Here is a 22,560-nt window from a genome sequence, read left to right on the forward strand (position 1 = left end):
TTGCAGAAGTACCTCTGCAACCAGCATTTTCCCTGACTACAGACACATGAGATGTTCTGCCTGTAGGGCATTGGTATTCTCCTGGAGGTGTCTGTCATTTGTCATTTAATCCTGTGGTCAGACCCTGTGTTCTCAGAGGAAAAAGAAAAGAAACAAGTATCTGATTGATGAGTCATGAATCTGAGTCAGCAAGATAAAGTCCATATGGCTTTGTGCAGTTTCGGGCATATGGACTGTCTCTCTGCCTTTCTTCTCTCTCTTTCGATGATCAATCATCATCAATCTGCAGAAAACCTTGGCTTCTGTCAGTTCAGTGCCAACTCAACAAATGCAGCAGAATTAAGCAATCTATAACTTTTCTTATCCACATCTGAGGAACTGCAACAACATCAACAATTCTTTGGCAGCACTATAAATACAACGCAATCTCCCTAAACAATAAAGAGAATGGAGTCAAACAGACTAGCCAATTGACACAGAGATCCAACAGAAACATCCAGTGACGGGTAATATATCACAATACAAAATACTGCAATGAAAATACAGAATGAGATCCGGTAGAACTCGCAGGACGGCAGTCTTGATGATATTAAGATCCCAGATGCTAGCACGGGGAAACATCCATGGAAGGAAAGGAATGTTCAAAGTTAGTACCTTCGAAAATCTCTGGTGTCACCTTTGATCTGGCTGTGTCGTTAAAGTTTCCGAAATATTTTCTTACAATAAAAGTGGAAATTATTGTTTGACGGGTTAAATCAGTGACCTCAGTCTGGAGGCAAGGCTGCCAAGCTGCACTAGCACTGTGGGGGAAGTATGGGAAATAAGCTTTCTACATATTCTCTATTATCTTATTATCTTTGTTGTGATGCCAAAGCAGTCTTTCCGCTTACTCTTCCACTCCTTATTAATGTCAGTACCAGTGAGGGTCTTTCCCGACCACAAGTGTCAGCTAAATACCTCAAATCTACCATCGAGCCCTCTGTGTCTCATTTAGTCCATGTCTTCTGGCCCTGCAGGGCACTGACTTCACTTATGAAAACATGACTTCCCAGCTGCTTGTTTTCCCCGAGTCTTCTCACGAGGAGGAGAAAACTGAGCTCAGCCAGTCAGCAACAAACGGCACCTCGAGCGAGACCTCAACAGTAGAGATACTTTGTTCCCTCTGGCTTGTGTTTTAGTTTGGCCCTGGTTCCAAGGACTTGCAAAACAATATTTGAACACTGATGTCTTTTTTACGAAATTCCAAGATAACTTTCATACTGGTCTACAGATGTGTTTCATACTTGGAGCTTCTTATTGTGGTGACGTGTGCACATAGTATACCTGTACCACTGAGTTAGCAGCAATACCAAAATAATAACTTCTTGGTTTGTAGAAAATTACTGAAATTAAGAGCTTTGAATTTCTATAATGTGGACTAATTTGATGCATAAAAAATGAGAAAAAAAAAAGAAATCGGATCAAGCATTTAATTCTAACTGCAATGCTAGCAATATCCAAAAGGCAGATACTCACAGATATAATAATACTCTCTGCCAGGGCGAAACTCAAAGCCTAAGGAGAAGGGCGTAAAGAGCTGGAATTTCTCTGAGAACTTGAGCGGTCCGTTTGGCGACAGAGGCCTGTTGCACTCCCAACGCTTGAAGCCCTTGGAGTTGTGGTCGCATGAGCTGTAGCCGTCGTAGTTCACCATGTAGAGGACGTAGCGCTCTGCTCGATCATCAGCAACTGGGCCGATGTAGTGCGGACAGTAGATGTCAAGGTAGTCATTGATGCAGACGTCGATGTGGTAGTCACCCCGGTAGAATCTGGAAGGAACAGAAGAAACATAACCGCCATGAGTGTTAAAAGACAGACATAGCTGCAGGGTCTGAAAAGCGAAGCCAGTACGGAAGGGCTTTGAAACCTGCATTCTTGTTAATGGGCACCTTGGGGCAATACAGCTGGTGGGTGATGGTGGGGGGAAATAAGGCTTCCTGTCCTATAGAAATCCATGGGAAAAAGACCCTCAGCCTCAACCTCTCAACACTTTCCTGATGAGTTAATGGGCTCAGTCACTCATTTTGGGTCATGAATAAAGTCCATTCTGTACATTTTGGTCATTCTAAGAGCGAGAAAGAAGGACTGTCCACGATATGCACACTGGCTATCGACTTGTGGTTGAAAAGTCATTACTCAGTAAGTATGCGGTTTCACAATCAGATCCAACACTCCCTTGACATGTTTCAAAACACCAAGATGACTATAGTGAAAACATCTCGTTTCTTCATAATAGGATGTTACTAATCAGTTGGTGACATTACTGTAACTGCTGTCTGTGGTTTAATGTGGGAGCCTTTATTCAGGCAGGTAAAGCGTCAGTTTTATTTTTTCACCTGCAACAATATTTATAAACCCCACTGGGATTTTTACCAGGCCCAAACCTTCAAGGTTAAGTCCCTGATTCCATAATAAAGAAAAAAAGCCAACTGTGCAAATGTTATCTGAGGAATATTTTAGTGTCAAATCCTGAACCACATTTGGCATACATGACTGAAAAAAAAGCAAGACTTTTTGGAATATTTGTCTTTATAATCAAGAGTGAGGGCAGGTTTTATGTTGCAGCAATAATGCCACCATACTTGGTTTATTATTGGCTGTAATGATTGTTCTGCACATTTACATGAAGAGATGATTCCCCTGGCAACATCATACAAAGTGTGACTACTGGTCTTGACCTTTCAAATCATGTATTTGCCTAATGAAGATACACTGAGCATGCATGCTCTCTGCAGCTGCCTGGTTTGTGCTGTTCTTCACATTTAACATTCAGATCCCCTGAAGCAGTGCTTTGCTAAAGGGTACACCAGGAGCAGCTGTTTAAGTGTGCAGGAAGTTATTTATTGATTTGTTTGGGGAGTCTCTACCCATCATGTTCACCGATGATGCGTTTCCCTAAAGAGTTGTGAATACAGCAATACCTGATGACAAGTGGTGAAAAGTTGGGCAACTCAACAAGGCCACAGCTGAAGAAAAAGTGCTCAGGCTGGACCGTCAAAAAGATGCACGCAGGCTCTGGTTTTGTTTACATGATCTCATCATGTCAGCCTTAATCATCCCCAGCATCTTGTGAGATTCAACTGAGTTCGTCCGCAAGGCACCCGCCTGAGCAGAAAGCTCTCCTGACACATGCTAGTCACTCCTAAGCCATATATCAATGTTAGTACTCAGCAGCAATGACTTATGCTGGAGCTGAAATTAAAGTCCCCTAGCATTACAGGACTAATCCCCCTGGTTAGCATGTGCCTTTTGCAGCGCTAAGAGGATCCCTGCGTAGAATACGATTTTCATTAGCTCCAATATGACAGCATGATGTAGGAGCCCCTTGTGGAATCTGTGAGTCTGAGAAAACGAGGCCTGTTCTCAAGCCTCGCCTTGAAACAGCCCCTTGTGTTTACTGTACACCGAGTGGACACAAGAAGTGGGGAAAAAGTATAATAGCGACATATGCCAGGTATTCATTCCTGAGGAGAGCTATTGGAAACATATATTCCCATAGGCGCCGTATAAGGTTGCATTTCTGAGGCTTTTAGCGGAGACAGATTAGGCTTGGACAGCCGGCTGGATGTGTCTCTATAGCTGCTAATGGCCCGCGGTTCAGTATCACTGACATACTGCGGATGTCTTCAATACTCCACCTCTGTTCATTGACACAGCGAGGACCGTCAGGGGAGATGGGGCCAGAGACCGTGCTGGAGCATGCGGCAGGCTGATGATCTGATATGGGTGAACTCGCCAGAGCACCGTAGGGGGTTTTCTATCCTGACTTTTCACAGGCCCTCACTGGCCACAGATCACATATTATGCCTGTCTCTGCTCCTCACCGAGGGAATGGGAAAACCAATCAGCTGATCTGCGGCCAGGTGAGACAGACAAGGAGGGTTTTAGATGCAGCTGTTGCTACTGACACGTACATGAGCAGCATAAAGGGACGTGTGGGCTCGCCGTGGCCTGCCGGGGGTATCAGGTTGTCGTTACAGATTGTAAATGTGCTGCAGGATTAGTGGCCAGCCCACTGGGCTTGCAAGGGCCACAAATGAGTGGATGTGTGTGTATGCATGATAGCGGGGTGTGTGGGTGTCTTGTGGCACCGTCGGCCATATTCTAATCTTTTTCTCTCTCTAATTATAGTCTGGTCAAATGTGAAACCAAAGCCTTGTTTTCTCTCCCAGTTTTTTCCCCCCTTGAGCACCAGCTGAGCGCTTTGGCAGTCTCAGCATGGCCTCCCCGCGCCTTAGTTTCAGACTCGCTTGCTGATATTATGACTACCAGGGGTCAGCCGGCTCCACAGTATCATGTCCTCAGCCAGAAGCACAGTGGGATAGACTGCTTTGTCCTGTGTCTTTACAAAGCTGTAAACTATAGCTGTGCCCCTGTAAGTGTCAGAGGCTGTCAATCAAACACGACCCCAGAGTAACAGCTAAGATTAGTCAGGATTAAAAAGAGTTTCTAACTAATTCCTTTGTGAAAGAAAAGAGGAGAAAGTTTGTGAAAGTGACAGTGACCCTACTCGGGCTTGAGTATTTGTTTCCAGATACATCCGGATCATGTCTGAAGAGGGGCCAGAGTTTACTTCAAGCATCAGCAAGCGTGGTAAAATTAGTCTCCAGTGACTGATTTGCTTTCACTTCACTTCTTCAGTGCTTAAGTGCAGGGGAATCAAAACAACAAGTTCACTCGGGATGTTAGATTCCACACTTTTTTAAAGCTTTTTAAACAGCATTTAGAATAAACTGGAGCTACTTTATCCAAGTGAAACTGTTCTTGGATATAAACTGTAAGACTTTATGCAAGAATAAGTTTCTCTTGAAATTTGAAAGTTTAAACACTGCATACATCATCTCCTCTTTATTGGAGTGGAAGCACAACTATTACTTCTGATGGCTGCATCCAGCAGGATAAGGTGCCACGTAACAAAGCTCATATCATCTCAAACCAGTTTGCTGAACACAACAATGAGTTCACTGTCCTCAAATGGCCTCCACAGTCACCAAATCCCCAATAGAGCACCTGTGGGATGTGGTGGAACAGGAGATTCTCATTATGGATGTGCAGCTGACAAATCTGCAGCCACCGTGTGACACTGTCATGTGAGTTAGGAGCAGAACCTCTGAGGAATCTTTCCAGCACCTTGTTGAAGCTTTGCCATGAAAACTTAAGGCAAAAAGGGGTCCAAGACAGTACTAGCAAGGTGTAACTAATGAAGTGTCCCATGGGTGTATGTAGTCCAGAAAATGTCTTGATTTCTCTTCAATAATCAATCAAGAAATGTTCTTTTTCACTTCAATAATCCAGTTGAACATAAATCTGGCACACGGTGATAAATTTTTACATTTAGATGTTGTAAGAAGCTGCTCACACGGCTTTCTTGCTAAACTTTTTCCTGCAAGAAATTCAGTTGAAATTTCTGCAACAAACCACAGTGTTACAGTGACACAACACTTGGGCTGTAAATCACAGTCCGACAGCACTGTGTGACATTATGTGAGCCAAACAATGTGACAATAAGAAAATGTGCTTCAGTCATCAGGGCAGCTACAACGACAGAGAAGAGCCACCCTCGAGACAATGCTGCACTTTAAATGCTGGGTGTAAAACTATGCTGGAGTTCACATGCCGCTCGCTGGAACGGCTGTCTGAATTCTGCCCAAAGCTTCCAGCCATAAAAGATCAATACAGGCTATTTATTATAGGGTGCTTCTCAAATGATCTGGAAAGTTTGCAATAAATAAACTAGAAAGATATTGCATGGAATAGGGATTAGGGAGGGTGGGGTGTCAAAACATTCCTCAGACACCTGGGTCGGGGAGAGGATTTGTTGCGGCACCTTTATCTCTCTCAGTTTTGGCTTTTATTCACAGCCCATGATCGATCAACAGCTGTTGGTGAAACCATTCACGATTTAATCTTGACATATTTCTTTTTGGCAAAAAATGTACTCTAAGCAGAGAGAGGGTGCCCTCTGAAACAGCGTGCACCCCTGCCTGCCTGTAAATGTAGTTTGAATGACCGGTTTCTTACTCGTGTCTTGGATGCGCTTCTCTCTGCTGCTCGTTTACGGTCAGACTGTGAAACACAGGATTGGATTCTAGCTCCGAGCAGAGCCAAACATGTGCTGCGAAAAGCGGGCTGCATATGGACTGTAGGTGTTTACTGCGAAAGACGATAAAATGCGGGGTGAGAGAAGCGAGAGCGCCAGCAGATGAGCCAGATGTTTGCCAGATGGAGGCTGTACGGACGTTTTTGAGTGGCACAAGTGAAATATTGATAAGACGCAGAGCCATAAATGCACCGGCAGACCCGCGATGTAGTGGAATAAATGAAATTACAGCCCTTGCTGCCTTCGGGTTTCTTCTTTTAACCAAAGTCTGTCTCCTGCTGATCTCTGCTCTGATCTCTACTTCATCTAACTTAAGACTAGAAGGACCCCCATTCTGGGCTGGACTGAAGCGTGTGAAAGAAACTTTTCTTTTTCTTTTACCCAGCTAAAAAGCCTCAACTGCTTTCTCAGTCACCAGCAATAGGGTTTCTTCATTTTCATCAAAAAAGATTTATTCATCCGTTTTTCTAAATGGCTTTGTTGTTATAGGCTATTTAGTGAGTCATTAGGCCTTCACAGGGCTGATCGAGGCAATTTCAACAGTTATGTTTTTCCTTTTGCTGTTGCTCTGAGCAGCGGGAGGTGTCGAAGGCTGAACAAGGCTTCGGGGTTTGATAGCAGGAGGCAGAAAGAACGATTAGACCTTAGCAGAAAAAAAAAAATTCTGGTTCAACAGTTCAGTATTAGTTATAAATGTGTCATAATGAGCCATTAACAAAACAAAAGCACCTTAGTCCATTTGTCTTAGGGATTAATGATCCCCGATTGGCTGAATTACTCATGCCCAGTTAGAGGGGTTTAATCAATGAATCAGTAACCGGAGCTCTTAACAAAGCACACATCTATGGATAATCCCTCTTTTCAGTCAGCTCTCCCACTTTGTTTGCTTTCTCTATCCCCATCTGGTGTGTTTGTGTCACTCCGTGGCCTGGCACAGGTAGGGAATGGTCGAGCCAGATTAGAGAGAAACCACAACACAGAGAGAGAGCGAGAGGTGGAGGAAGGGTGTGAAAACAGGAAAGAAAACAAGAAAAGGTGCCTTTGCACTATTCAGATTTTTTCATATCTATTGCATTAAAGGTTTGATTTCTTTCTCTGTGACAAACAACGGTGCTCACGAATCTCTAGAAGAACGTTGTTTGCTTTTGCTTTTCTCCCATATTACAAAGCTTTTTTTTTTTTTGTTCCAGGAAGCATTGAAGGAAAGTCTTGAGAAACAGCAGGACCGTAAATAAAGCATTACTGTTTTATTTCCCAACATGAGGGTTTTAAATGACGTTTCAGGCCCTCTCTTTGCTGCCAGGAATTATGTTCTGGCAGAGAGTGAGACCTATATGTATTTACTTTTTATTTTATTGCCACGAATAAAAGGAAAGAAAAAAAAACCCCCGTCTGCACTCAGGAAGCACCGATTGTGAAAATCTGGGTTGGTATTTGTGTTTAAAATAATTTAACCTATGACTGATGCACTTACTGATGTTTTATTTTTGTTTTTATTCTTTTTTATTCTTCTGTTTGTGCAGTGAAATAAAGAAATCTTCAGTTAAAAGTTTTTCAGTTTTTCATCACTCTGACTTCATCCTGGCTAAATGTCCACAATTATCAGCCACTTACATCAGAAAACATCATCCTATGTCTCAAAAGGCCAATATAAGTCAACTAATGGGCTGATATATCAGTGCATCCCTAGTCTGCACACGTCTCCTTTACCTTCCTCAGAACATATCTCTTTGATATAGTTTAATTCTTTTGGGTCTGAAAAGATGTTTTCTTTAAAACTGAAAAAATGACAGTAAAAACTTTGTAAAAGTAAACCTACAAGAACTAAAACCACCCATCAAAAAGTTCACAACCTCGTGAAGATTTCTTAATGTAGCCACAACCTTGACTGCACAGAAGTTACAGCACTGCCCTGTAGGAAATTCAGAGATAACAAAACAAACTGGAAAGTTCTTGGAGAAACAAAACGGGAAACAGGAGTGAGGACGAGGGAGTAGAGGGGGCAAAGACAGGGAGTGGAGGAAGTGAGGTTAAACAAAAGAAAGGAAGCGGGAGCAAAATGAAAGACGGGAAAATAAACCGAAGTAGTTATCAAAGAAAACAGGGTAAAACAGAAGAGTGGAGGAGGAGAAAATCAAATGGAAGACTGATAAACGGTAAGACCTGATCGGGAAAAAGAAAACAGTAGAAGACGAGTGGAAGGAGGAGAACAGGATAAAGCCGCCCTGTTGTTTTCCTAATGAACACGGTGGGTCACACGAGGGGCAGCTTCCCAGGGTTATTCCACAAAAAGAGAAAAGAAGCAATGCTTTGAGCCCACAGAAACACATGAAGCTCCTGTCACACAAACACTTGAAAGATGCAAATGCAACAACCGCAGAGTGCAGCCCTCACGCTGCTTCTTACTTTTCCACAGAGTCTGTAGTTCCCAGTCGCACCCTCAAGGGGGAGCCCTTAATGGGCCCGATAAGGTCCTGATCATGTAATGTGATGTCACCAGATGGGGTCTGTCCACCCCGTTGCCCTCAGGGTTGGGAGGTCTTGATCGCCCTCCCTCCACCTGTCCAATCATTCACAGCTTTCCGCCTCTGGAAAGTTAAAGCCACCATTACTTAGGTGGCTAATTATATACACACACATCTGTCCATAGACTCACAAACACACTCACATAGGCACAGACTGCATTTAAACACATAATGTGTCTGCCAGAGGGCTCAGGCCGGCTGGGTGCTGACAGCAGAGAGATGGGAAAAATGGAGCCTGTAAAGTATAGACAGTTCCCCGTTTTCTGCTTCTCTTTTTTCTGCTGGGAACAAAACCAGTGGAGGTGAATAATTGGCCTCTGATTGAAAACACATTGCTGCTTGTGGGAAGGCACCTCAGATAGTTCAGAAAGGGAGAACAGAGGCTGGATGAGATGGGAGCAGCGAGAGCGGACAGTTCGTCGTTGGTTCCTGGCGGTCTTGACTGTGTCAACTGCTAACTCGTTCTTCAACGCAGCTGCAGGAGCTCCGACAGACAGACAAGGATCTACGTAAAGCTTCACGTACTCTAACCAAACTTACCACAAAGCTCCTGTCTCTGAGCACTTCATGTACCAGCGCAAACTTTGAGAACAAACTAATTACTAAAGGTGATGCTGAACTCTCAAAATAGTGTTTCCAAGATGTTTTGCAATGTTAAGTTTGCTAAACACGCACACTTTAAATAAAGCCTTATTTTTCACATCTTTAATTTCTTGGAAAGAACTTTATGTTCAATCTAACATTCCTTGGAAAATGGAAAAGCTGGAACCAAGCATGAGACAGGCTACATTTCACATAATGCGACTAATGCAGCATTTTTCCATTAGAGGCCTTGTTTTCCTGGTAAATGCCCACTTATTACAAACTCAACACTCAACAGCCTGAAATTTGCGTTACCCCGATGACCTCAGTGTGATATAATCAGGGTTATTTTCTCTGACTTTACAAAATTCCTCCAGAAGAACAGAACAGCAACATGAAGCGGGGCCTGAAACGCGCCTTTAATTTAAAGTTGTCTCTTCGCAACAATTTAAAAAGGCTCAAACGCGTCAAAGAGAACTCACTGTAGTCACTGTAGCCAACAATGCAATGTCCTCTTTATTAGATTTAGGGAGAAAAAAAATTAAACTTCTGATGTTAAACATAAGACCTAATATTGTGTTTGCTTACTTGACCTAATGAAGCGGGAACCCCAGTGGCCCCTCAGCCCTCCTGCTTCCAGCATCCCTGCCTACATCTCAAGTGCAAATTACCAGAATGTCTCTTAATATCCAAGTAATAATTTATACTAAGATAATTACTCACTATATATATGCTGAATGCAATTCTAGCTCGTGGGCAGATTTCTAATGTGTGCAGCTAATTTGCTGCTCAATATAGAAGTTTAAAAACATAACTTTTTGAGTACTTTTACAGTCTGAGTCCTATATGGGTCTCCTGAAATGAAATATAAAACTCTGATTGATGTTCGTGTGGAGCGATCAGCTGATCGCGAATTATTCCACTTTTAAAACAAGTTGTTGCTGGTCAGACTGCTGCCGAGCGACTCTGAGTGACCCGACCCTTTCAGATGAGTATTTCTGACTGTGCACAAACTGAGTGAGACAAGCGATTCTCCTCCTGTCTTACATGAATGAGGCAGGTTAATTACTGACAGCGCTATTCTGGTGTCAAGGAGGTCAAAGCAGCAATGGAAGCATGGGGTGAGTGTGAGTCAGCACACAGACGCACACACAGCAGGGCTCCATCATTCAGTCAGTGTAAAACCCCAAGGGGCCGACAGAGCGACTCATAAACCCCCTCTGTGCTAAAGATGCTTGTTCAGGTTTCCATGACCGCAGTTTACAGCAACACAGCGCTCCAGCCATGGAATCGCCGCTTTTAACAAACATACCTGAGAGTGTGTGCAAGCAGGCAAACAAGCACTAAACATGAGCGCAGACACACAAGTACTTCTAATGTCACATGACTCCAGGAGGCCCACAGCAGGTTTGGTTAAAATAACCCGGCTAGCATATGTCCCATCAGCACCTGCCCAAGTGGATGGAGGAACAATCTGCGAGGCGCTGCAGATATGGGCACGCGTGTGCACGTGATTCTGGTGGCGAGCACACGGAGTGAGTGTGTGCGCTCGTGCAGGGTTCAGTGGCTGAACATCCCGGGACGCCTCCCGTCAGACGAGACGCTCAGCGTGCTCGGCTGATATCGATCTGACACCTTAGACTCTGAGCTGAGGTCAGGGGTTAGTGACAGCCCATTATTCAGCTTGAGAACCAGTGTTTGGTCAGTGTCTGAGCCCAGGTGACGGCCTGACCTCGCTGTCGTCCATCTTAGAAGCTGCTGAGGGATGGAAGGTGAAGTTTAAAAAGTCTCTTAAAAATGTCAATTCCCCATGAAATGCTTCATGCTTCATTTATTCTGTTTTTTGCTGCTATAGACAGGAGTCCCGCTCTCTCCCCGCCATCTTTGTGTTCTGCAGGCATTTCATTGTCTTCCACTTAATGGGCTGACTTTACTGAATCAATAAAGTTCATTTCTTTCTTTTTTGTCCTGCTTTAAATGATCAACAAATATCCACATTAAACCAGCCCTATTATTTATTTAAACTTTTGATTATATTGGTAATTTGTAATATGTGTTATGAAGTTAACAAAATGAAATTACATAGGAATTAGATTCAATTAAACAAAAAGCTTTTTAAAGTTAGAACTGAATAAAATAAAGCCAAAGTAGTTATTTTAAAGAGGCCACATTATGTTAGAATAGCATGTAGAGATGTTTGATGCCACTGCTGTGTCATTAAGTATTTTTATAATCCTTAAGAAAAAAAAATCCCTCTTTGTGGTGCAGTAATGTTTTTTCATGTTTTTTATTTTCTTGCCTCACCAACAGCTACCCTCAGGCCAACAACCAGCAACTGCTGACATACACTCTGAGCTCTGTATGCATAGCTGCGTAACAGGTTTGGCGCTATTACACAACTATGCTTTAATTTAATACTTTGCAAGTTTAATATGTTCAACAAGGAGCCAGACTGCTAAATGAACATTAGGAGGAGACACATCAGCCAAAACGTTTACTCAATTCAGCCTTAGCTGGCTCTTTAGCATTCCTACATATCGTTCTACTCTGAGGTCCACATCATAACCACAAAACAAAAAAAATACAACAAAATTTCAGAAAATGCAACATTATACTTTACAAAAAGACTCATTTTCTTTTTAAAATGAAAGAATTCACATCTATGGCCACCAGTTAAAGTCATTTCCCGTCTCTATAACACTCTTGGAAGAAAAGGCTGAAATCATGATTGTTGTATTTTCTGAAAAACCTTCGTGTTTTATTTTTCTTATTCCATTCTGGACCTTAAGGTTAGTGCAGAAAAAGTGCCAAACACAAATGGAAAACAAACTGCGTGGTCCATTCGTGCACTCGTTCACGAACGTCATGCCTCGTGCGGCTAGATTTTCAAAAACTTAAAGTAGAATTGGAGCATCAGTCAGCACATGAAGCCAGGAGAAAAAACCTTCCTTGCTCCATCTTTCCAGCAGAATGAGGCAAATATTTCTGTCTTTAACATATTTGTCTTAATAATTTCATGTAGCACAAATGTATGGTGAGTCCAAGCACCAGACGTAGTATGCAAAAATACTTAGTATGTATTTATTTAGGCTTGTTAGTTGGATATCAATGCTAATATCCCTGTTTCTACTCTCTTTAATATAAGTAGGACATTAAAAAAGAAAGTTTAGCCATAAAAAGTAACACAAAGGAGTAAAGCAGCGATACAAACAAGCAAAACTAGTGCACGTGCACACACAAACCAGACAGAAAGCCAGATGCGAGCTAGCCTAAGCAGCAGTGATTTCTACAGGAAGGCCCCACCTGAAGCATGTTTAACTAACATGGCCCTGATCCCCACTGCGAGGCCAAGACTCTGACCTCCGACCTCGCTCCCCAGGGGCGATCCTAACCCCCTGTGCAGCCCTATCACTTTACTGCACCCCAGGGAGCCATGGCCCTGCCCCTCCAGGCCGCCCTGGGCCCAAAACACTCTGAACCCACAACCAGGACTGGTTGGTGGTGGTGTCGGAGGGGAGGGACAACGGTGACGAGAGGAGCCCACAACGTCTGGACTCAATCACCCGCCCATGACAAGCCTGCAATGCATTCACACACATGCACACACACCCCACTACGACTGCATGCAAACACACACACCAACACCAGCACTTATCCACCAGTGAGGTCTCACACACATCAAAGTGCGGTGGAGCTGACTTGGCTGAGTAATAGGCGTTCTGTGGGGAGATGGTGAAATGCTAAAAACTCAGGCTTGGAAAAATTGTTGTGTTCAAGGTTCTGGAGGTGGAGGGGTGGAGATGGAGGGTTGTATGTGAGGCCTAAAGACAAGAGAGCGAGAGAGGATAAAATGGAAGCGGCAGAGTGAAGGATTAACTAGTGAAAGAAGAAGCCAAAATAATGTGAGAAAAACCAAAAGGACGCAAAGGAGGGGACTGGGAATGAGCACATCCCTGATTTAAAACTCCCACAGGTCTTTTATACAAACTAGGAGGTCTGTGTGTGAATGTGTGTCTTTCTGAGTTTGTTTGGCCCAATTTAACATTCACAGTCTCAATGGATTTTACAGGCTCGAAACACCACTGGTTCCCATTCCTCAAAATCCTTGTTGTCCATTCATGCTGAGAAGCTTTTCTTTGGAAAGGCACTGCTCACAGTTTTCTCTGTTCATTTGCCTCTATAATTTTTTGTGATTATCATGATTACTGTGACTCTCATGTCATGGTGGTCCCTCAAGATTTTTCTGGTGAAATCAGCTAAAAAACCTGGGAACAGTTTATTTCATGGATCCTGTATTCCCCTTATGATTTCCAGGAATCTTTCCCAATTAATTTCACAAAAATTAGCCAGCAGTTTTTCCCCCCGCATAGAGGTTGTTTTTTTCTTTTGGCAGAAGTCTGGAAACATCCTGCTGCTGCTGATGAAAATTACTAGGAGACTTCAAAAGTCCCATGCAATGTGATACTAATTACAAGGCAAATTGAGAATGTGTTACTACAGTTATTAAGTTGCCACTCATTGTGTTGAAGATTTTAAGAAAAAAGTAGGGAGTAATTGTTGTTCAGAGTTTCCTGGAAATACAGAAGAAAATAACTGAGTCACATCATTTCACCAGTCATCCAGCTATCCATCCATCCATGATGTAGTCTTGTGATTGCTATTGCAAAACTGAAAACTGAAGAAACGTGGGAAAAGATTATCCCACTAAAACTGTTAAACATATTTGAAATCTAAAAACACAGGTACGAATGAAATTTACAAAGCATCACCCTAATATTAATCCAGAAAATGGTGAATATATATATTTTATTGAAACTAACTGAAAAGATGCATACTGGGATGTCTGTAAATAATGTAATTAGTTGATCTGAAGTCCTCCAAAATGATCCGCAAACTTCATTTACATTGATTTTAGCTTTGAAAAATAAAAGCAGAAATTCTAAACTAGTTAAATCAGATTTAAATTAAATCTAATTAATGAAGTTTTTCTATATCTTCTTTTATAATGTAAGGTTCCAATTGGTGCAGGGTGATTACTAAAGTTCTAAAGACTCATAAAGTTTGATGTGTTCATTGTAAGGACGTCGGTGGGCTCACTCCACTTTACACCCAACAGCAGGTCGAGAAAAAACAGCACATGTAATATCATGTAAAGGCTAAACATAGAAGGATCCCCTGAGTGCTCTGCATGCCAACGCCAAACTGTACCACCTGGTCCGCTCAATCTGCCCCTGAAAGGCCCCCTCCGCCTCATCCCCATGACACAGAATGTCTGTCAGAGTCTCGTCCATCAGCTCTCAAACCGGAGTCTATCTCAGATCTGCGCATACCGCCTTAAGAGAGCCTCGGCTCGGATTCACACGCGCCGCCTTTAGAAGTCCTGGGTTCAGTTTCGCACGCTCCTCCTTAAGAGTCTGTATTTCATATTCACACCCACCGCAGCATTCCAGTGTCAGCGCCGGTGGAGGCCATGTTCCTCTTTCACATATTCGGCGCAGTGAGAGTCGTACACTCGGTGAGGTAATGGCCCATCTTTTAGGACCTCCAGTGGGCAAATTTCAATGCATATAAAGCGGTTTCCTGCTGCTAAGGAGCATAAATGAAGGTGAGAGGTGCTCCAGAATTTCACGTGAATACATACCTGCTGATGCTGATGCACACAGAGGCAGCAGGAGACAAAAGTTTAGGAAGACGGATTTGTGACTAACAAGAATAACGTCAAGAAGAATTAAGGCCTTGATTTTTTTCCAAGTGTTTGTGGCCACAAAAGTGATGAACATTTAAGTTTTAAATAAATCAAAAAGCAGCGGCATGGGGAGTTTTGTGACAGAAAGTACAATCTAGTAATATATACTCAAGCAGCTCTGGATTATTGGGAAATGGTTCCTGGGAAGCCCAGTACTATTGAGAATAGTTGTACTACAAATATGGCATCAGTATCTCAAATTCTGGAAAAATGCAAGCAAAATGTTAACTAAAAACCACTGAAGGTAAGAGAAATGAAGTCTTTTTGTTAACTCAGTGTTGTTAATGTGGAAACGGTCCAAAGTAAAGCCAACAGTTATATATTGTACTGTTGAAAGTGGTAAATTCTCCCTGGATACAAAATTTAAGAGAAAAACGTGAAATCCGCCCACACATACGTGTCTTTTGCAGACCCGGCTCATATTATTCTGAGCAGCAGAAATCTGGCTCAGGACGAAGCCGACCTGTCCAATACGGTGGACTGGCCAAAAAAAATATCACCAGCTGCTATCCAACAGCTGACCAGCATTAAACAAAGCCAAGCCCCCTCACATACACAGACACGCCCTTTCAAATTTTCAATAAACTCACATCCTCATCACATCCCAAGAAACATGTGGTCCACAAACACGTCCTCGTCAAATGTTTCGCAACACCTGACATCCAGTCTTTCTCCGGCCTGCTCTCTGAACTTTACAACTGACCCCGGATCAGCGATCGGTGATGGCGGTGACAATGAGCGCCACCTCGGCTGAATCCGGGCCAGTGGTGAAATGGCTAGATAGGAACCACATGTCAGCAGCTGCACGTCAGATTGAGGAAGGATTTACTGCGGCTATGTGATGATGGAGAGAGGGCCGTAAAGGAGAGATAGAGCCGCCGTTGATAGATCACCTCACCGCGGGCCGGCTTCCATCTGAGAACACAAGCAGATGACTTTTTAACCTCCACACCTCGCCAAAGGGAAGGAGACGTAAGACAGATGTGTGTCTCTGTTTTTTTTGTCAGAAATGTCCTTTTTCTTTTCATTCATGGTGCCTTTCTCTCCACGTACAGTATGCGCCTGGGTTAAATTAGGCATTTGGCGGCAACTAAATCCTCCCATCCACCCGTCATTATCGCTGTATTTTAGGGAGCAGACTGCAGTGATTAGCCCTAGCCCCTGAACCGTGGGCCACCTCATTTAACACACCACTTGATGTAATTGTTATTGGAGAGAAGATACTAGCCTGCTGTTCAGACTCTCTTCTCTGTCTCACTCTGACAGTTGCTCGCGACACCGTCACTGCCTACGCTCGTTTGTGAGTCGGAAAATAAGAAGAAGAAAAAGAAGAGAAATATCAAGATTTGGCTCAGGCTGAACTGAAATGTGTGATTGGAGACCAAAAATGGAGAGGAAGAGATAATTTGTTGAGTCAAGAAAACTAAACAAAAACAAGGATAAGGAAACAATGGTTCAAGTGAGCTTTTTGAGTTGCAGGATGATTCCTTTATCATCGTGATGGTTCTTTTATGTCTGGGCTAAATGTAAATGTTGGCTGAACAGCATCTCAATAAAGCTTCTATAGCCTTGTTTAATAATTGATAGAGACTTGGTGCTGTGCTTGTAGACATACTGTAGTCTGAGAAACACTTGTCCGAGTAGGTTTGATTCTTGTCAGCTTAGCTAGGTTCCCCAGCCAAGTGCTACTAATAGCAAAGCATCAGTGACCACTTAGGGCAACACAGAACAAACACCTCTCAGGCAGGGGACACATTTGGACCTGTTCTCGTCTAACTTATACTTTTGCCCGCTTTCTCCAACTGCTTGCTCAAAGAATTGTTGGCTTTACCTGAAATTTAACAAGCCTTGCGATGACTGGTACTGTGAACTGGCACGTAATAAATAAAACGAAACGGTACTGAATATAGCTTACTGTACATTAATATATTTTGATATTGCACTATTGATTTAATTATAGCTGAACAATCATCAATTCTGTGCTTCGTGGCATAGGAGAGCAGCAGTTTCACAGACAAGGAGACAATGGGAGATGTATAAGCGGAAAAAATGAGGAGAGGAAAAATGAAGAAAGAAAATTGAAAATGAAAGATTTAAAAGAGGAAAAGAGCTCAAACACATTCAATGGGAGTCTTGGGGTGGAGGGTTGGATAAATATACTCCTCTTCACTGAATGATAGGCATTCTCATCTCTCATATACCCCCTGGGGAGACGGAGAGAGCAGAGCAGGGCTAGACTTGCCATCTTAACCCTTCCTCTGTGCTCATTTTACGCTAGCATCCCTTTCTTCATCTTTCCGCCTGCTCTTCTTTCACTCCCTCTCAGGGCTGCCATCTCTGATCATTTTAATACAGCCCCGAACCTTCTGCCTCTTCCTCCCTCTCCCTGCCCTTTCACTGCCATTAGCAACCCGCTCTCTCCTGTCCTAAATGGCATGTGACCGCCATTATCGCCTTGTGGAAAGAGCGCCGTCATCATGTGTGCCATCATTTTCATCCATAACCATTAGGAACATTGTAAAAAGATACGACCACTCACACGTTGTCTTCAAATAATGGACTGTAGGCACACGATTGGACTGCAGCTGCTCGCCAGTACCAGCAGACACTGCCATTACTTTTTACGACTTTGAGTACTTCAGCCCTTAATGTACATCCTTCCTGTCCTTCAGGGTTTGAAGCCAGAGGAGTAGGGACGATTAGCGGTGGGAGAAACCATCCGGTTGTCAAAACAGCCACAGGTTTGATCTCTCCACCAATTACCAGAGCTCGGAGAAGAGTTTTACAGCTTAATCAATGCTGCTGTTATTTGACCAGGGAGGGGCAGAAACTCAATAAACTGGTATCCTGTTTCATTAAAATCACATCATGATCTAGTACTGCTGCTGACCTGTGGTAATGCATGATTCACTTATAGAGCGTATATAATTTCAAAAGAAACACTTTAAAGTGGAGCCTGATCAATACAGGATTTTTAAGACTGATACCAATACTGATATTTGATGATTTAAAAATCTGATATATTGATCAATATTTATGTTAGATTCCCCTAACATTTGTTTTGTATAGTTATTTGTTAGTTTTTAAATGAGATAATAACACGATGCATTTTAAAAATGTTATGCTTGTTATGCTCTGCCAACGATGCTCGGATAAGCTGATTGTTGTGTTTGTAGCCCTCCAAACACATGTATGTGCTATACAACACCAACATAGCTAATATGTCAGATAAATTCAACAACGGCTCCATGTCAGCATGTTTGTCTTTATGAAACTCTGAAGAAGTTCTAGTTATAAAAAGCAGGGTGTCTAATTTCAGATACTTTCATCAAGCAGTAGACTGTATTTTGTACATAATTCCTTACACAGTGTGTAACCTAATCCTAAGCATGAAACTGTACAGCTACTGGAAAATTCTAGCGCATACAATATTTTAACAAGTAGAAATACCAATATATCATGCCACAATGGCTAATTAACATCAACATCTGATGGTAAAATCTGCTTCTGTTAGCTACTTAACTAGTAGGGGTGCAACGATACACAAAATTCGGCATCAACACGTTAACAAGCTAACTGTGCTCAGCTTTGACCAACTGAAAACAATCGCTAAATTGTAGCCAATTTCATCTCTGTCAGCTTTAGAAAAAATTAGGGCTGCTCAATTAATCGAATTTTAATCACGATTACGATCTGGGCTTTCAACGATCATTAAAAATGACTGAGCCGATTATTAGCCCCTCCCTCGTTTATCCGCGACACCTTAAAGGCCGGTCCGTAAAAATATTGTCGGGCATAAACCAGTCGTGGCGCAAAAAAGGTTGGAGACCGCTGATTAAGAGGACCCGAGGGAAGCTCGGAAAGCTAAGCAGGAGTTATTTGGAGAGGAGAGTGACTGCTGTTGGTTGAAAAGACAGGTAAAAAAAACTTCAGTGGTGTTGCACACTATGTTATATTATTTTTTAAAGTCATTGTTAACCCTTTAGATCCGGTCAGAGCAGCACGCTCCGTTTTGTGTAACTATTTTTAAATCCCTGTAGAACTGGAACCGCATAAGCTAGCACAATAATTTGTTTTGCATATGGGCGATCGTGGCTCAAGAGTTGGGAGTTCGTCTTGTAATCGGAAGGTTGCCGGTTCGAGCCCCGGCTTGGACAGTCTCGGTCGTTGTGTCCTTGGGCAAGACACTTCACCCGTTGCCTACTGGTGGTGGTCAGAGGGCCCGGTGGCGCCAGTGTCCGGCAGCCTCGCCTCTGTCAGTGCGCCCCAGGGTGGCTGTGGCTACAATGTAGCTTGCCATCACCAGTGTGTGAATGTGTGTGTGGATGACTGGATATGTAAAGCGCTTTGGGGTCCTTAGGGACTAGTAAAGCGCTATATAAATACAGGCCATTTACCATTTACCATATGAAACCGGAGGAGTTGTACTTACATCTTATGCCATCAGCTTGTCCTCGGTCACGGTTTCCTTCCACAAAAAGCTTTGCAAAAATTGCATAAAAAGCGCTTGCAGGAACAAAAGCATAATATTCCAGAAACACGCTTCACCGATCAGCTGTTCTTAACACTTCCCACCGTGAAACAGACGTCAGCGCGAACTATCACATCTCCGACATTTCCTGGCCGAAACCGGAAGTGACGTCATTTTCGCGGAAATGTAGTTTTTTACTTGTAGGCCTTAAAAGCCTATACTGGTCATGTTTGACTTTTCTGAATAGTTTCTGGGATGCTTAGAACTCGAATTGCACTGCTGGAAATAGTTTATTTTGATGCACCTGCTGTTTTCTTTGCAAATTTGCATCATAGGATTGTTTTTTCGTTTTTCCTGCAGTGTATATAAAAATTGGTGTATCTCCAAAATAAAACTATGAAGACACTCAAAATAAATTTCCTGTTGTTGTAAACTATTTTTTGCAACTTTTTTGTATTTAAAGTTTTGAGGGACAAACCTCTTAAATTTCTCCAAGTAGAAATATATGTAAAAAAACCAAAAACGATTTTCAATTTGTTTTTTGTAGTTTATTGCACTTTTTTGCAATTAATGTAGTTACTATGGACTTAATGCATACATATTATTAAAATATGGGCTATAACAGTTGTATAGCAACTTGAAATGCTCCCATAAATGGCACTACAACATGTAAAAAATTAATATAAGCTCTGGCGGACTTGGTTCTATAGTAGGTCTTAAAGGGTTAAATAAATATCGTCAAATAATCGAGATCTCAATTTCAGTGAAAATAATCGTGATTATCATTTTTGCCATAATCGAGCAGCCCTAGAAAAAATCCACACTTTTATCACCTCTCAGCTGTACATTACATATGGTTGCAAACACAACTGCTCAATTTGTAGCTGGTACAAAGAAAAAACAGCACATCACTCCTGTTTTAGCTCAGTTGTACTCTGTGTAATTTAACATGCAAACAGTGTTGCCAACTCCTCAGTAAGGAAAATCGCTATTGGCTGTCCTAAAAGTCGCTAGAAGTCGCCAAATGACGTCATCGTCTAATTTGCACAATTGGTCATGCTAATGTAATTGTAACCTACGCTGTTGGAGAGAGAAATAACATCGTGGAAGAGACATAAAGTGAGTAAAAAAGTCCTAAATGCAGTTAGAATGTATTTAGAACTGCAAATTAAATTTCTTTTAGCAATTATTGTTTTTTAATGTCACAGATCCAACCCTGCTCCTTTATCCGGGCCTGGACCAGCAAAAGTGACCCGAAATTGGCGTTCTGGTGGAGTTACTTTGTGTGTGAGAGTTTATAAGTAGTTTTAAACCTTGTGATCCACAAAACAGCATAACAGTAAAAGAACTGACTGCGTTACAGTCAGTGCGGGAGCAGCGGCTTCGCCCATGCGTGATTCATTTGCTGTTTGGATGCACAGGTGTGAACGTCTCCTGCCCTGATAGCGGCTGGGGGAGGACTATCCTCCGCCTGGGAGCGCTTTGGCACGGGTGAGGTGCCCAAGGCAGCACCGCTGCCTGTTGAGAGTAAGAGTGATACGCATTTTCACGTCATAGATAAGTCTCCAGTAATACCAGAAAAAGTCGCCAGATTTGTCGCTAGTCGCTTTTTAGAAAAAAAAGTCGTTAAAGGGGGTCTGAAAACTCGCTAAATATAGCGACAAAGTCGCTAAGTTGGCAACACTGCATGCAAACACAGATAGCATGATGCTTTGTTAGCATGTTAGCATGCTAATTTCTGTTAACAGCTTATGGCTATGCATTGCAGACTACCTACAATACCATGGCTGTGGATATGTATAAAAACATTAAAGATTTTAACTTAGACGCTGATCTATCAGTTTAAAAATGGCATACATATTGTTGTGACTTTCATCCGTAAATAAAGCCGCAGCCGGCTGAGTTGGTTGTGTCCCTGTGACGCGCCTCCAATAATCCATAATGAGTCGTACTTGTACTTTGCGCATTTATTTTAAGAACAAAACAATTGATTGCGCTTTCAATCAATTTACAAATAGCGCATGGATTAACTGGTGTGCCAAAAAATGACGGTCAACAGAAAAGTTTGCCCACAAACCACTCACCCAACACACCTGCTGCGAACACCGACATCAGGTAAATAGACTGTAACCACACCCACATACCATCACCTGAGACGCAGGTAAAGCTATACACCTGTACCACCAAAACAAAAAGGAAAAACATAAACATTGACTTTGGCTCTTACACATATATTGCTATACATATACATGTGTTACTGTTTTTAAGAAGGGAACAACACAATGGTTGTATAATGAAACCAACATGGAACATCCATATAAAGGCAGCATCAAACCTATATATAGAATATTGCCTAGATTACAACCTGGCGATTTCTGAGACAGAGGTGAAACATTCAAATGACAAGTAAAAAAATGTTAATTTAATTTTAACTATGCTAATCTTTAAATTTAAAACTAAAATACTCTAAAGACAGCAGAGCCTGACTGAAAGTCAGTGATAATCCTTAGAAATCTAGAATATCTTTTTGCTTTTCGAGGTTATTAAATAAATGTGGGCTTATCTCAGAGTCAGTGATGCTGGTGTGACACAAGATAAGTGTCACCAAAAATCAGCAAATCTCTGTGCGTGAATCAGACAGAGGGCCAGAGTTTAAAATGACTTGGAACCAGCATCAGCCAGCACACACAGAGTACTGTGCACACACTGCTCTCAGCACTCACCACGTTAACGCAGACACACACAAACGCACACCGAGAACACTTCACGGGCTCAACACTCCTCAGATAGTGTTTACCCTCCGAACAACAGCCAATTACATGGACAGGGAGCCTTTCAGCAGCTAACCCAGCGCCACTGTAATCACAGAGACACAAACATTTGGACATTTTTTATGTTATTCAACACAGTGCTGTTTGGATTCAATTAAATATTATCAAAGCGAAGAACATAACTCAGTGCAGAGATAAATATGCTGCTGAAGCCATTTTTCAACAAAGACTTAACTTTTAAACATCCTGAACGCCATCAGTGAAACAATTTCTCAAATCAATTATTTTCCTTTATTTTTACACTATTTATAGGGCATGCTGATGAA

General features: G+C 42.4%; 1 protein-coding gene across 2 annotated transcripts in view; it reads right to left on the bottom strand.

Annotated features, from left to right (window-relative positions):
* The window catches only part of LOC146705487 (ephrin-A5b-like), an 83,483-nt gene that overhangs the window by 11,987 nt on the left and 48,936 nt on the right, over window positions 1-22,560 (bottom strand). For both annotated transcript variants that reach the window (XM_085463168.1, XM_085463167.1), the window contains exon 2: window positions 1,516-1,808. In XM_085463168.1, the coding sequence (XP_085319294.1) occupies window positions 1,516-1,808 (293 nt within the window). The remainder of the gene's footprint in view (window positions 1-1,515; window positions 1,809-22,560) is intronic.

Source organism: Copadichromis virginalis, linkage group LG7 (assembly GCF_057382275.1).
Source record: "Copadichromis virginalis isolate Kocher_CV1m ecotype Utaka linkage group LG7, C_Virginalis_male_GT1.1, whole genome shotgun sequence".
Classification (NCBI taxonomy): domain Eukaryota; kingdom Metazoa; phylum Chordata; class Actinopteri; order Cichliformes; family Cichlidae; genus Copadichromis; species Copadichromis virginalis.